The sequence below is a fragment of the Protopterus annectens genome, chromosome 11.part0 (assembly GCF_019279795.1).
Source record: "Protopterus annectens isolate FY-2018-M chromosome 11.part0, PAN1.0, whole genome shotgun sequence".
Classification (NCBI taxonomy): Eukaryota; Metazoa; Chordata; order Ceratodontiformes; family Protopteridae; genus Protopterus; species Protopterus annectens.
In genome coordinates, this window is record NC_056745.1 from 1246560543 (window position 1) to 1246577532 (window position 16990).

A 16990-nucleotide genomic window follows, 5' to 3' on the forward strand; every position below is an offset into this window, starting at 1 on the left:
ATATCAGCATGTCTGTCCATGGATCCTCCTTTTTCAAGGCAGCCTTATGTTAAAATGCTATTGAAATGGGTTTTGCATGAGAGACCTGCAAATAAACTGATGGCCCCACCTTGAAATTTTAATTTTGTTTTAGAGAAACTAGTTCTAGCTCCATTTGAACCAGCTAACCTGGTTAACTTGAGGTTCTTAACATGGAAAACAGTTTTACTGACTGCTCTGATCTCTGCAAGAAGGGTATTTGAGTTCCAACCTCTTATGGTGAGTCAACCCTACCTTGTTTTCCACAGGGACAAGGTTGCTTTGGGAATTAATCCTTCTTTTATGCCTAAATGGTTTCAGAGTTTACTTTAAGCCAAGCTATTCATCTCCTCATTTTCTTTCCAGCACCTAAAAATGAGGGGAAAAGGATACACCATATCTTGGATGTCCACAGACAACTCAGGTGCTGTCTTGACAAAACTAAAGAATTCAGATCTTTAGCTCAATTGCTCATTTCTTGTGAAGGTAAAAGAAGGGCAACCTGTGTCAAAACAGACTATTTCCAGATGGTTGTCTAAGGATATTATCTTTTGTTATATTCACCATGACAAATCTATTCCAGAAAGGGTCAAGGTCCACTCTACTAGAACCCTGTCTTCTAGTGCAGTCTTGGTGTTGGTATATATATATATATATATATATATATATATATATATATATAAATAAGTATATATATATATATATATATATATATATATATATATATATATAGTTGGGGGGTGATGGCAAAGCCCCGCACCTGGGTAGATTTGAATTATTGCAGTGTGTAAGTTGGGGAAGTGTTGGCCAACTAGTTACTTTCCCTGTTGCAGAAATGAACATTCTCTGAATGAACATTTGATGGAAACAGAGGAAGTCAATTGTTAAAGGCCAACTCGTTCGAGCTGTCCGTATGTGCAACACCCCTGAGGCCTTTGATCTTGAGTGTGCAACTCTCAAGGCCATGTTTCTGAATAGGGGGTACCCTATGGAGTTTATTGACGGTATAATTGATGAGGTTTCCATGAAAAAAGAAAATGGTTTTTATAAACCTCTTCTCCGTCAACGAAATGTTGACATCATTATCATATGCTGTCCTGAATTAAATGTTGGTTCACTATCTTTGACCCCTCTGATGGATGAACCAATTTCCACACAAAATGTAGGACGCTGTGATTTTAAGTCCAGCTTTATTATCACATATAACAGACATGTTAATGCCATTTGCTCGATTATTAAAAAAAACTGGTATTTTATTTTAAACAACATCCAGTTAATCGAGATCTTGGGTCTACAACCTTTGTTTGTGTTTAAGAGGGGTAACAATTTAAAGGAACTCTTATAATCAAGAGATCTTACACACTCTTGTTCTCTATCTAGACAAAATGGTACTTTCATTTGTGGCACCTGTAATTGGTGTAAATTGTTAAAAGTGGGGAGTTCCTTTGTTGTGAATGGAGATAAATATACTATCAAACATAAGATCACTTGTAACACTAAATCAGTTGTTTACCTAGCTCTTTGCAACTGTTGCCCTGCTTATTATGTTGGTAAGACGGACCGTAGACTACGGGACCGTATTTACCAACATAATTATGCCATCAAAAACAAAAAGGGCGATAATGCCCTTTCCAAACACATCTTAAATCACAGTGGACATAGTTTTCAATTTATGGGGATCGACTGTGTTAATGTGGGCATTAGAGGTGGGCCACAATCATTGTTACTTGAAATCAGAGAGCTTGAATGGCAACTTTTGTTGGATGCTTTTTCTTTTCCTGGTTTGAATGATGCGTGCGACATCTTGTCTGTTTTAAAATACAAAAGTTATTTAAGATAATTTCCTTACCTAAAAGTTATATCATTGTAGGGGTTCATTTTATTATATATCTCTCTTTTTTTGGGGTTTTAAGTAAAGGAACCTGTTGGTAATGAGTAGTAAAAATATTTGTAATACAAGTGTACATAGTTTCATCACTCTTTATGTGTTTTAGAAATGTTTACGTGGTGACAAATTTGTTATAAACTGCTTCTCTATATTGTTTTTAGAGAGTACTGGTTAGTTTCCAGGTACCTATATGTTCATCAGACTTTGATAGGGTAACCGTTTGTCTTTTTATATGTTTTTAATTAGATAGTTATGTAAATATATATAAAAAATGTATATCTGTTTTAAACTAAATAGGCGGATCTAAGGAAATGACATCATTTCCTTAGTATAGATTTTAAATTGTTTGCTGCTGGTGTTTTTTCTTGTCCGATGAAGCCTCGGTTGTAACGGAGGCGAAAACGTTTATAATAAAGTGCATTCACATAGAAACGGTGTGGAATATCCTTTGAAATAGACGTTGTGATTATACTTTGGTTTTTTCTTGAAGATCCGTGTGGTCCTGATCTCGTATGCTGGTTTAAATATATATAATAATAAATAATAAAAACAGAAGACAATACTTCTTAACTCAACACAGTGACAATAGAGTTCACAATCACAGGAAATACTTTAAAATAACAAAGCAGGACAGTCTCACATAAATATAGAAACATCTAACTAATCTTGTTATATTCCTATCTATCTCTAAGAGCAATTATGTTCTAAATAACTTATTTACAGAGCAAGGCAAAGTGCTGGTGATGTTGTCAGATCCAGAACAAAATACAAAATACACTGACTTTCTCTCTGAGATAGTTCTTAAATTAATAATACACATTACTGATGAATCATCTCAGATTACCTCATTCTTTGACACCTTTGCTTTCAGTTTCCAGGCTAGCAGAAACTTAAGATTTAACATGAATCTGCTAAAAATACTTCTCTCTCAGAAGCTGACATCTCTCAATTAGAAGCTTACCTGAAACTGGAAGTCATTAAACAATTACCTTGGAAACCTGTAATTACCTCTGTTTACAGACAATAGAAAGAAGCTCTAGCTGTAGACATTCTGTCTCTTAGCTGAGATAAACTAACTTGATAACACATCATAAAACTCTTTACTTATCAACTTATTTTCTTGAGGTTTTGCACGTTAACTCTGTATGTCCCAATTTTTACTATGAAGACATACATTTGCATCGGCATATAGTTTATACACATTTCTGCTCTTTCCCAACAGGGTGCACTGTGGTTACATTTTTGAAGCTCAACACATAACAGTTTTCTTACATGTGTAAGACAAGCATACAAATCATATTAATATTTACAAATAGCATAGGATTATTTACAAAATTCTAGCTAGCTGGGCTGTCAGCCTTCATAGTTCCCATCATATTTGTTTATTTTTATATATGTTTTGAAATCAAGCAATGAACATTTGATAAGACTAATTAGTTGCACAGACTTTTTTATGAATAAGACAGGAAAAAGGTTTACATTTTCAGTATTGTGCATTTATTGTGGTATTTTTATTTCTGTTTTCCTTTACTAATCAGATGGACTATTTTCATCAAGAAATATGAATAAAACATAAGCTTGTGAATGCTGAATTTGTAAATCATCAGAAACTGACATAAATAAAGGATGGTAAACCAAATTTAGTGAAGGAATGTGACCTGGCAGAAGTTTGTGTCACTAGAGCTACCAGCTACACAGGAAGAGGCATTTGTATCAGAATACAAAAGGCAGTATTGCCACTTTTTCTAGTGACATCTCATATAGAATGTCTAATCCATTTATGCAGGTGAGCATTCTGAAGAAAGTAACCTCTGTAAACAACTTTCACTGGCACTGCATTTGAAGAGAAACTTGACAGTCTACTTTATTCATCATTCTTAAGTGGTTTAAGTGAACTGCTCCATAGAACATTTTCAGCCATGACCTTTGCAATAACCCCAAGGATTAGTGCAATATATATAATCTATCTATCTGTACGGCCTCCCAACTATATATACCAACTCCAGGATCGCACTACAGTGGAGAAATGGCATAATCCCCTCAAAGGGCAAGTATTCACTTGCCTGTGCATACTTACCTGATTCGTGATTCCGTGTTTCATGATTTTCATCTCAGCATTGTGGTTGTTAGTATTTTGGCCTTTCAGTAAATAGAAGTAGACCCATATACTGACAGTTAGTGCACACAGTTAACCAGCATGTTTTAGGATGAAACTGGTCTACACAAACAAAGGAAACAAACTCCACAATATATCCAGAGGTAGTAAAGACTAAACAGCATACCCTAGAGTTGTGAGACAGAGATTTTACCACTAGGTCACTGTGCTCACTGGTATATTCTGCACTTTACATATACTATGAAAATGAATTGACAGATACTAGAATTATGTCACATTAAAAAGCATATACACTGCATGCCAAGGTAGCAGCTATCTCAACTGCTACTCTGACCTGTGCCTGAATTTATTAGTCCTGAGGTATGCATGAACAAAAGGATGCAATATGAAGCTATAATGCAAAATAATATAACAAAGTGTGAGGATGCATTTTTCCATTTAAATCAGAAGTGAGCATATACACTCTCAACAGACTCAGTGGTAAGAAACTTAAAAAAAATAAAAAAAACAACCACGCTGATAAGTAAGGTACACCTCAGTCTGGTTGATTTTAAAGTATGAACAAATGAAACCACTAAAGTTTAATAAAATGTGATTTTATTTGGAGTATCCTGGTGTACCTTATCTTATCAGTGTGGTCATTTTATTTTTTGGATCTTGGTCAGCATGTTGAGTGGCGGAATGAATTTTTGCTGTTTTTTTTTTTTTTTTAAAGTAATGTTATCACTGCATGCCAAATTAATGGAAAATCTACCCTATATGTATGTCTGCAGAAGCATAGCTTCTCAGCACCCCATGCTCCTACCATGAACGAATGCCCCATCCCCAGGGCAAAAAAAGTACTTTACTGTATCTGTATTAAGCTGATGTAGCAACTGAGCTTGTACAGATCACCACCCCCATCCAGCTCTTCCGCTGAAGAAGAAAAAAAAAATTAAAGTAGACATTTCTTCTAATGTCATACCAACCACGTGGCCATATGCACAACACACCCCTGCCCTCCTGCCTAGGTATTCAGGTCCCACTTCTGTGCCCTACCACCAACCCTCCTCCCTTTTATTAAAAAATAAATAAATAAGAAATTATTTTTATAAACTATAGCTAACTGCTTTCTGTAAATGTAACAAACAGTTGCTACAGTTTATACCCTGTGGCACAGTAATGCAACAGATAGTGTTGTTGCTTTACAGCAAAAAGTTCCCTAGTTTGATTCTCAGCTGGGGTAACTTGGGTCTACTTCAGGACCTCAAAAGCTTAATAGCCCGAATGCATTTGGATCGAACCCTATGCATCGAACTATTAAACGATTGACATCCAAAAAAAATACACAAAACAAAAAAATACTTACACTAGTGTAGAATAGGGGGCAAGCCCCCATGCACCCCCCCCGCTACTTAAATATACCAACTCCGAGATTGCACTACATTGAAGTAAATGGAAATCTCCACCTACAGAGATTTTCCGTTTACATTTTCGATGTTTTGCGCTTTTGGTGTACTCATGTCGAGAATATCATATTCGATATTCTCAGACTTCGAGCACCTAAAGTAGACCTGGGTAACTTCTGTGTGGAGTCTGCATGTCCTCCTGTGTTCATGTGGATTTTCTCTGGATGCTACAATTTCCTCCTACATTCCAAAGGCATGCAGTAGGTGGATTGGACACTTTAAATTCATCATAGGTGTATGTGCTTGTGTAGTGCGGAAGAACTACTGAGGCAGGCCTAGCCACCTGCTGGTATAAATCTTGGCTCTAGATGATTGTCAGTGTTGAAGTGACACCCCAATCCCATGTACAAAAAATGTGAAAAAGGGGTTGTGGATGGATGGATAACCTGCCTGCACTGAGTGCTCCCACACTCAAATTTTAGTTTAAAAAAATCTTCTTATAAATTGTAGCAAACTGCTTGCTACAAATGTAACAGAAAGTTGCTATACTATGTACTCTGCCTGCACGGAGTACTATAGTGCTCAGATTTTAGTTATGAAAAAGATTTTTTTCCCTAACTTTTAAATTGTAGCAAGCAGTTGCTGCAATTTAAAATAAACACAGAGTGCTACAGTGCTCAGGTTTGACTACAAATGCAATACTGACATTTAAAAGCTGGCATTGCTTTAGATATCGGGATCGGCTGACAGCTCCTCTTAACCGTTAGCATCCCCGGTAGTTGTCCCTCTCACCCCACCTTAGTTATGCTACAGTTTGTCAGTAGCTGAAGAGTTGAACACTTGCCTTTGGCTGACAGGTCATGCATCCAGGCTCCTGGACTTCATAATATAACACTTTGATTTTGTTCTTAAACTAACACTGCAGAACAACATAAAGGAATGCTGTGACTGATGTTCTTCACATTGATCACTGATGCAGTAGCCTTAGCTATACGGGTTATGTTCTGCCAAGAATAGAACAGCTTAACAGCTTCTGAAGCTTCAGGGCACCTTCCATGCACCCAAACTGTCAAGCAGTTTGAGCGGAGCTAACTAAAAGACAAGTCTGGGTGCAAAGTCCTTCAGAGATTTCCTGTCACTGAAAAGTATGTTCCTCTGAGGCTTTCGAGGATCAATGGCCGGCTTGTGCTTTCCTTTGCTGGCCAGATAAGTTCACTTTGGGGAAAAAAACTTTCATTTTCTTATATTTACTAATGTTTTATTACTTTTCTCTTCGGGAAAGTTATTTTAATGCTAGGAGTGTTGTGTTTTAATGGACTGTCTCGAGACTGTAACATACTTTTAAACAGAGCACTCTTTGTCAGTTTAAAACAGTGTAAGCTAACTGCAAACATATTTTTTGTGGAGAAATTGTGTTTATTTTACTGTTGCTGGGCTGCCATAGTGATTGAAAGTGTTTTTTACTGTCTTTTCTGTAAAAAACATAAAATAAAATAACTTTTGTGGACTAGTAGCATTACCAGCATTTGCTGGTTATATTCCCTGGGGAAAGAGGCACCATTTTTGGCTTGACCATGGAACAGATTGCTCGTCTCACAGTTGGTCCTTTTTCCCAGTCACAAAAAGAAGAAGTTAAGCAAACTGCCTTTGCTATCACAGCAGGCTAGCAATTTGTCTGAACCACAAGTGGATGACTCTGCTGTGGCCATTTGTTGTACCTCAGGCCACTCATCTTTTACTCTAGATCCCTCTGGTGTAGCACTTACAGTCACTATTGACCAGAGGTTAACCACATCCATGCAGCTGTTGAAGTACCCTCAATGGACAAGAGAGATCCACTCTTGTCAGTCCTGGGAGAGGGAACAGGGAAGGTTACCATGTTGTGTCAGAATGCTATGCATATCCCCGAGGAAGCAATGACTTCCATTACTAACATAGTTGGCCCAATTTTTCCTGTCAAAAAGGAAAAGAAAACCAAGCATGTATCTACTGCTCCTCATTTTTTTTTTTTTTGGATAGGAATAGTTTACTGGGATTGGCTCAAGGTTTAATTCAGGCTATTGATTAAATTGGTTTCAGGTAAAAGAAAGAGGGACGCCTATTTACTGAACAGATTCAAGATTCTGAATCTAAACAGAAAGATACAGGGACAGATTCAGGGTTTTGTCTTCAGATTTTTATTAAGACTCAGAGGGGAGCTCAGTTTCTGATTCTTTCTGTGGGGTGTCTCTTTCTTTGAAACTATTGCTAGAATGTCCCAGTGTTTACAGTGGGAGAATAGTGAGGTTTCAGAGTCCATCAGAAAGTACTGTGAATTGTTACAGAAGGATTTTCCAGAACTTACACCCATTCCTCCTGTCCTGTCTGCTTTAGAGAATGTCTTACTGCCTTTAATTTTCCTAATACTCAGTCAGATGTCCTTAAAAATCAGATAGGATGTATAATGTTCCTCAGTGTTTTAAAAATGTATACACTATTCTCAAACCTGACATAGCAGCTATAGCCTTTGACTCTTCTGCTACTAAGCACTTAGTTGATTCTAATCCTACTCTAATGATGATGTGAACATTATTGATAGATATGAGGAAAAAGTGTATACTTCTGCCACCTTGACTTTCAGAATTTTAAATTGTCAGGCTCATATGTAAAGCTTGTTATAAAATTGTGAAAGTATGAGGAATGTTTTATCTACAGTTTTTTCTTGTGAAGAAAATCTGTTTTAAATAACATAGTGTCATCTATTGCATGGGTCACTATTCATTGTCTGCAGTGTGTGTATGACTCTGTTGATACTTCTCCCAGGGCTATGGCCACTGGTACTGTTTTAAGGAGCTTTGTTTGGCTGCATTCTCAGAACCACCACGATGATGTAAAAAATGAGATTTTACATTCTCCCTTGGATATAGATTTATTGTTTGGTCCCTCTGCTGTAGGGTGACCTAAATGTATGATGAAAGGGGCAAGCTGATCCAGGGAATTTGTAAGATTTTTTCAGTCTTCAGTCCAAGAGAATTTCTTTCTTTTCATCCAGTTTTAGCAAAAAAACAGAATAAACAGTCTCAACAGAATTCAGGTAAATATATGTTTATGAATAACTGGCAAGTGGGTTCCAAAAAAGAACTCTCACACCCTCCAAAACCAAGGACAGTCTATCAAGCCTGAATATTAAGTCAAGAGATTTTGTGGCCCTGTCCTACCCTGGCCCATTTTCTCTTCCAAAAAGTCTGAGTCTCCATTTTTTCTCTTTGGCAACATATTATTTCAGGCAAACAGTTCTGAAAACTATTCAACAGTGTTACAGATGGCAGTGGGAAGAAGTTTCTCCTTTACAGAGGGTCATTCCTCATCCTGCAGGTCACTTTTGTTTCCACCTGTTCTTAATCACATGTTGTCCCAAGGAAACAGAACCAGTTGCTCCTTCCAGGTGGAGAAGGGTTTTTTATTCAAGTTCCTAGTGCCGGTAAAAGAAAATGCTTGGAAAGCAATTCTGGAGCTTTTTTTCCTTCTTAAAACTGTTTGTGTTAGTGCCCAAATTCAAAAGGATGTCAATTCACAACCTATTACCTCTTATTCCCCTTTCAAGTTTCTTGGTAACACTAAACTTAAAAGATGCTATAATCACATCCCTATTCATCCATACTTAAGACATTTCTTAAGGTTTTGTGTGCCTAGATTGCATTATCAGTTCTCTGGTGTACCCTTTGGACTATCCATTGCACCAAGAGTATTCACAAAATGTCTAGCTCCAATTATAGGTCAATGCAGACCACAGGGAATCCACAAGTTTCCATATTTAGATGACTTGTTTATATGTGAAGAGTCTTTTTCAAACTGTCAGGAATTTCTTTCTAGGGTGAGAGATCTTTTGCACAAGCTGGGACTCCAAGAGAATATTCAAAAGTCTTTCTTGACTGCCATAAACCGGATTGTGTTCCTAGGATGTCAACTAGACACCTCAATTCAAAGAGCTTTTCTTCCACAGGGGAAAATAGATCTTTAGTTTTCCATGCAGACCTTGGTCACTATGAGGGCATACCTCAGGGTTTTGGATATCGTGGCATCTATGATTCTCATGATACCCCTGGTAAGACACTGCATGAGAAAGATGCAGTGGTATGTGAAATCTCTTTGGTTTAGGCATCAACATCTATTTATCCCTGTCAGGACACCACATGAAAAAGATAAAGTAGTATCTAAAATCTCTTTGGTTTCAGCATCAATATGTTTTACCTTTTCAGATCCTAATACTGAGGTTTGTCAGAACACAAATCTTTTGGTGAGACAACAAATATCCTTAAATCCAGGTCTCTCTTCTCCCTCCCTGCTCCAAAGCATTCAGTCACTACAGATACTTCAGACGTTGTTTGGAGATCAGTTTCAGGAAAGATAAAAGTGCAGGGAACATGTGGCAGTAAAGACAGATGCAAACACGTCCATATCAAGGAGATCTTGCCCTGATCAATGCACTCAGCTCTCTGAACCATCTGTGATTTTCAGGACTTCTTCAAGTGGTTACAGTCAATACACCTGACATGTGGGACATCATCAAGCAAGGGGGAACCAGAATGTACTCCTTTTGCAGACTATCCATGTCAGCTTGGTACATAGCTTCACAGCACAGTCTCATGTTACAGGCTTCCTACATTCCATCAGAGTAAAACGGTGTGGCAGGAAAGCTAAGCTGGACCAGGACACACTCACGTACATGGAAATTAGATCATGGGGTCTTCCAAGATTTTATCCATCTGTTGGGAGTTCTTCAATTAGACATCTTTGCCTCCTGTCAGATTAATCAACTGACAAAATTCTGTTTCAGGACTCCATGCAAGAAGGCCTGGAAGAGAGATGCCTTTTCTTTTCATTGGTTGGGAATGTTTCTTTATGCCTTTCTATACTTTAAACTAATATCAGGATACATCACTCATCTTCAGCTGACTGCCTGGATGATAGGGTCTGAATTCCTTTTACCCACCTCTTTTTTGAGGTCATGCAGCAGGTACTAATGGAGACAAGAAAGCCTGCTACTAATAAAATCATATCTTAGCAAACATAAAAGATTTTGTAGTTGGTGCCAACATTGCCAGCATCTATTCAGGACTAGTTGTTGTCTGGTTTACAATATTTGTGAGAGTCACTTTTTTATGGCCTTTCTTATTCCTCTATCAAGGTTCATTTATCATCTATATCAGCATGTCTGTCCATGGATCCTCCTTTTTCAAGGCAGCCTTATGTTAAAATGCTATTGAAATGGGTTTTGCATGAGAGACCTGCAAATAAACTGATGGCCCCACCTTGAAATTTTATTTTTTTTTTAGAAAAACTAGTTCTTGCTCCATTTGAACCAGCTAACCTGGTTAACTTGAGGTTCTTAACATGGAAAACAGTTTTACTGACTGCTCTGATCTCTGCAAGAAGGGTATTTGAGTTCCAACATCTTATGGTGAGTCAACCCTACCTTGTTTTCCACAGGGACAAGGTTGCTTTGGGAATTAATCCTTCTTTTATGCCTAAATGGTTTCAGAGTTTACTTTAAGCCAAGCTATTCATCTCCTCATTTTCTTTCCAGCACCTAAAAATGAGAGGAAAAGGATACACCATATCTTGGATGTCCGCAGACAACTCAGGTGCTGTCTTGACAAAACTAAAGAATTCAGATCTTTAGATCAATTTTTCATTTCTTGAGAAGGTAAGAAGGGACAACCTGTGTCAAAACAGACTATTTCCAAATGGTTGTCTAATGCTATTACCTTTTGTTATATTCACCATGATAAATCTATTCCAGAAAGGGTCAAGGTCCACTCTACTAGAACCCTGTCTTCTAGTGCAGTCTTGGTGTTGGTATATATATATATATATAAAAATAAATAAATATATATATATATATATATATATATATATATATATATATATATAATATATATATATATGTATAGTTGGGGGGTGATGGCAAAGCCCCGCACCTGGGTAGATTTGAATTATTGCAGTGAGTAAGTTGGGGAAGTGTTGGCCAACTAGTTACTTTCCCTGTTGCAGAAATGAACATTCTCTGAATGAACATTTGATGGATAGGGTTTGTTGTTTAGTAGTTCAATGTTCATTTCTTTTGATGGCTGAACATAGACCCGGTAATTTACCCATATACCTAAGGCTATTGCAACAGTGATCAATATGAAGAATAATACAATTGTGTAAGATGAACTTACTAGAACAGTAGATGTTTGTATGATCACTGTTGCAGTAGCCACTCTCTCCCTCCACCCCTCCTTGTTTTTTTAGTGTGTTTTTTACTCCATGGTGTGGAATTTATATTTTGTTATTCTTAGCACTATCCTTTCAGGAATCAGCTTCCCCGTCTCTGCCAGCAGGAAAGATCTGAAGGGCTTTGTGCTGAAACTTGTCTTTTAGCTCAGCTCGAGCTGCTTGACAGTTTGGGTGCATGGAAGCTGGCTGTCTATTAAACCGATATGTAGCTAAGACTACTGCAGCAGTAATTATTTGAACATCTACTGCTATAGTAAATTCAACTTACAACAGTACGTTCTGAGAAGTATGAGGTCACCCTCTAAAACTGCTGCTGATGATGATCTTTAAATAGTACAACAGCTCTTCAAAACTAATACATGAATTCCTGCTATGGCAGTCACATTTCTTCCTTTCACTGTACAAGAACCCCCAGGTCACACTTAGAGAAAAGGAGAGCATAGCGCTTATTTGATATACTCATTAAGCAAACGTAAACAAAGAAATCCCACCAATCAAATTAGTGGAACATGGAGATAAAAATAGCAGATTTAACTTCCAGACCACTATATTTGCACTTATTTTCATTTATGTGATGCAGTTGCATCTTAAAAGAGGCATGAAAACATTTTTTCTTCTTAAATCAATGTTTTACAATCTGCAAACATTTCATTGTTTTACAGATTTCACTTCTTAGCAGCAAGAAGGAAAAGCTGTAGCACAACCATTTTTAATTACCATAGGATAAGTCAGTTTAATAAGCACTGCAGTAGATTTGGGTTGCCCTTTTCATCACGAATACAAACATTAGTGTAGCTGGCAAATCATTTCATCCTTGTGTAAAGTTGTGATTTCTGAACATTTCTTAAACACTGTGCCAATAATGTTTATGTGTATGTACTTATCATGTATTTCTCTGTCTTTCATGTATCTAAAAGATTATAAGGGAGAAATGGTATGCCTTCTTTCACTGCATGAAGTAAATGGAATAATGAAAGTGAAATCCCTTACGTTCCAGCATTTTCTCTTTGTCAGTAAGCATGTTGTCCATCCTGAGAATGTGTTCTGATTCAGCCTGCTTTTGCCTCAGGTACTCGGCCAACACATCCTCAGCCTGTTAAAAGGAAAAATATGTTAAGAAAGAATAAAATGTGCTTTCCTAAAATCCCTAAATGTAATATATGATAGAGTTAAATGATACATTTTAGCTCTTGTTTACGTAAGTTTACTATGTCTTAATTTTATTTTCTTTGTGTTTGCTAACAGAAATAAACCCTTTTAGCCACTACCCTGGCATATAGCAAGATCAGTCGTATATATATATATATATATATATATATATATATATATATATATATATATATATATATGTGTGTGTGTGTGTGTGTGTGTGTGTGTGTGTGTGTGTAAACATGCAGATGATAGGGAAGCGTTAATAAAATAAGTCACTTGCATATAATATGAACAACACACAAAATTAATGTGAGATGTAAATGACCAAATGAAAAGTTAGGTGGATTGCATTACATAACTGAAAATATTATTGCAGTACTATAAAGCATTACTTTTCATCACACACTATCATCTATGTGGTGGACAGATATTAACAAAGTAATTCCCACTTAACAGGTGTATGTCAGGCATATTTGACATAATATTAAGAATTCGTTTCTCTTATAATGTTTGGTATTAATATTTTATTACAGTTTCCCTTAAGCAAATACTCATTTCCTGGTCTATACCAATTAGGGCCATCTCTTTAGAAATATTACTTGTTTTGATTAATTTCATGTATCTATTTGCTGGGTACTCATTTTACTTATTTATATTTGGATTAATTCCCTGATAAACTTTGTTTACTTTATAGCAGTGTAACCCTGTTTATCTGAATACTGATTATCCAATCTCCCACTTTAATTGAACTGTGGGAATAATCATCAAAAATGAAGGAATCACTTCCAGTGTACACTTAAATATGACACCAGTAAATGTCCTGCAGAAAACAACAATCAGCATTCTATTCACAGTGTCATTTGTTTTGAGCACCTGATGCACAGGGAATTTCATCTTGGTCACCAGTATATATGCTGAAAATGTCTCCTATGCCTTAAGTTATTTTTAAATATTTTAATAGGAAATTCTGTTCATGCAGTAATACATTTTTACAAAGTAATTACTGCATATGTATTCATTTATTTTAGATTTATAGGTTGTTATTAGGATTGCAGTCCAGGAGACAATTTAGGAGCCTAGCCAAAATTCCCAGTTTCCGCACCCCAAGACTGTCTGGTTAAGTGACATTCTCAAAATTACACAATAAGCAAATGAGGGCTGACATACTCAAACCCTGTACCACAAGAACTACAGTCGGTTAACAGTATGTGCCAACTGCCAGACAAGAGATTAATTTATGTATGTATTTATTTATTTATTTATTTGAATTTGTTTACCAATTTAGAGTACTTATCAGTTCTGACCAACTTCAGTCTCCGCTTGGGGAAAGTAAGCAAACAATCAAGTGTTACAGAAGTAAAGCAGCAAAAAGTGACAATTAAAACAACATAAAATTGATATATTTTACAAATTAAAGAAAGCTGCATATAAACATGACTGTAAGTAAAAAAGCACATAATGTGTTGAGTTCAATCCTGCATAGTGTGATCCACCACCCAGTTCATAGCAAACTCATTAACTAAATGTCTAATTAACTGAGGTGCACCTTTCATAACATATAAACAGTAGCTTTGGCCAATGTACATTCCTTAGGTTGTTGACTGTATCTCACTATCTATCTATCTATCTATCTATCTATCTATCTATCTATCTATCTATCTATCTATCTATCTTATCTATAAGTGTGTTCGGGGGAATATATATATATATATATATATATATATATATATATATATATATATATATGTGTGTGTGTGTGGGGGGGGGGTCTTCATTTGCCCTAACTTCCAATTGACTCACACCCATTTGCCCATGACCAAATGACTGACATTTCGTTTGCCCGACACTTCATTTGACCAACACTTCATTTGGCTGACAAGTATTATTGGCAAGTAAATGGAATATGTCCCCTTCCCCACTGTAGTGCGACCCTGGAGTTAGAAAATATAGTTAGGGGGGTGTGGGGGGAACATATCATAATATATTGTTTGTGTTTGCTTTCATATTGCTTAGTAAAACAAAAGTAAGTGGGGGGCTTCGCCCCCCCACACTCCTCTAACTATATATTCTAACTCCAGGGTCACACTACAATGGGGAAGAGGACATATTCCATTTACTTGCCAATAATACTTGTCAGTCAAATGAAGTGTCAGTCAAATGAAGTGTCGGGCAAATTAAATGTCAGTCAAATGGAGTTGGGCAAATGGGAGTCAGTCAATTGGAAGTTAGGACAAATGAAGTAGACCTGTGTGTGTGTGTGTGTGTGTGTGTGTGTGTGTGTGTGTGTGTGTGTGTGTGTGTGTGTGTGTGTGTGTGTGTGTGTGTGTGTGTGTGTGTGTATATATATATATATATATATATATATATATATATATATATATATATATATATATATATATAAATCTATGAATGAAATGGATGGTGAAATTATAGGTGCATAGGTTTAAAGAAAAGAAAGTTTTGTAGATGAGAGGAATGTTTGTTTAAGATGATTGGATACAATCCCCGGGATTCATGAAGCTTGCGCCAGGTGCAGGCGTAGCATCAGAATTCCAACACCAAATATGGCCTGCGAGCGATCCAGGTACGAGCTGTTCCCACATGCACTACCTGTGTACACTACACCCACACAGCTCCTGTGCCCTGTATGCCATTTAACCCATGTGCAGCAGTGTAGCATGCAAATGAAGGTATGAAGCAATCCAGGAAGTGATGCAGGTTTAGTGTAAGTATGCAGAAATGTAAACCATAAACAATGGTTTACATTTTTGCAAACATAAAATCGGAGCCATAACAGCCGACCAAACACATGTATTATATTGTTAATATATGCCAATGGCTAAATATATAGCCATTGGCATAAAAAAAAATGTACAAAATATAAAATTAACATTTAATATTTATATTCGTACTATCGCGAAGTGGAAGCGCAGGGCAGCAGCTCACAAACGGGAATGAAAGGGAAATAGAAAAATATAGAATAAAACTGCAATGTAACACATATCATGAATTCCTCATAATAGTGAATGGCAGGCATGCTATGCCACACCATGGCGCAAGGGTTGCTAAGGGGCTGTGACAGTGTTATGCATGGTAGCTAGGAATTAGTAGGCAATGCCATGCAAATGAGAGGAGTAATAATAAATCACAGATTCCCCGCTGGTGTAAGGATGCACCTCACAGCGTAGCGTTATAACACCGAGGTGTGCCCTTGAGATAAAGATGACATCAAGAGAGGGGTGTGTTACCCTTGCTGTAAGCACATTGGAGCATTGCTAATCTGGTTTGCCTGTAGCTAAGCAAAGCTGCAGGATAGGGGTGTGTCAAACTGGCTATAGCTTTGCTTAGCTGAGAGTACACAAGGTAACTGAGTATGCATGTGAACGTGGATGAAAACTCACTTAAACCCGGTAAACGGGTTTGCACAGCGCGCACCGTAGCGGAAACAGGAAGGATATAGGAAAGAAATAAGGAATTGCTACAGCAGGGAAATTGGAGTACAAATGACTAATTAACACATAGGAACCAGCAGTGGGCTATTGACAACAGCTAACAAGGTTGCAAGCAGCTACCTGCAGAACAAGAAAGGGGAGGGGCTGTACTGCAAAGAAAACAGTAAAGTGTCTCAGCAGAACAAAGCGGATTTGCAGTATATCAGCTACAAGACACATTTTGCAACACATGACTGGGTAGGGAAAGTACAATACAAGAAAGATGGCAGGTGGATGCATGCTTGATTATGGGAGGGGATCCAGGTTTAAAAGTGAATTAAAGGGCAACAAATTAATCATGGCAGGCAACCATAACTCCACACTAAAGGCCCCACACTTGCAGTACTCACTGTAAAACCCATAATTAAGATACCCTGCAGCTGGATTTGCTGATACACACCCAATGACATCAGCAGCATCCATAGCAAAATAGTATAAAGTGTGAAGGCACCTCACATACACTTGTGTATTCCCATACACTTTGCACCATTGATGTATACAGATGGGGAACTTTTAGTATGTACATGTTAGGAGCTGCCATAGCTTTGATCCAGCAGCATGTATTGGAGACTGAAGGTGGTGTGGAGGATGATGCACAATACCACCTCAGGCACCAGAGGAGGAGAAGAGTGTTCAGACCCAGGGTAACCTACCAGGGGCTACATGATCTGGAGAT

At 37.3% G+C, this 16990-nt stretch overlaps 1 protein-coding gene across 1 annotated transcript in view; it reads right to left on the reverse strand.

Moving 5' to 3' along the window:
* Window positions 1-16990, reverse strand: part of LOC122815810 (guanylate-binding protein 1-like) — an 869945-nt gene that overhangs the window by 101908 nt on the left and 751047 nt on the right. The window contains exon 8 of the mRNA XM_044088612.1: window positions 12662-12764. Within this exon, the coding sequence (XP_043944547.1) occupies window positions 12662-12764 (103 nt within the window). The remainder of the gene's footprint in view (window positions 1-12661; window positions 12765-16990) is intronic.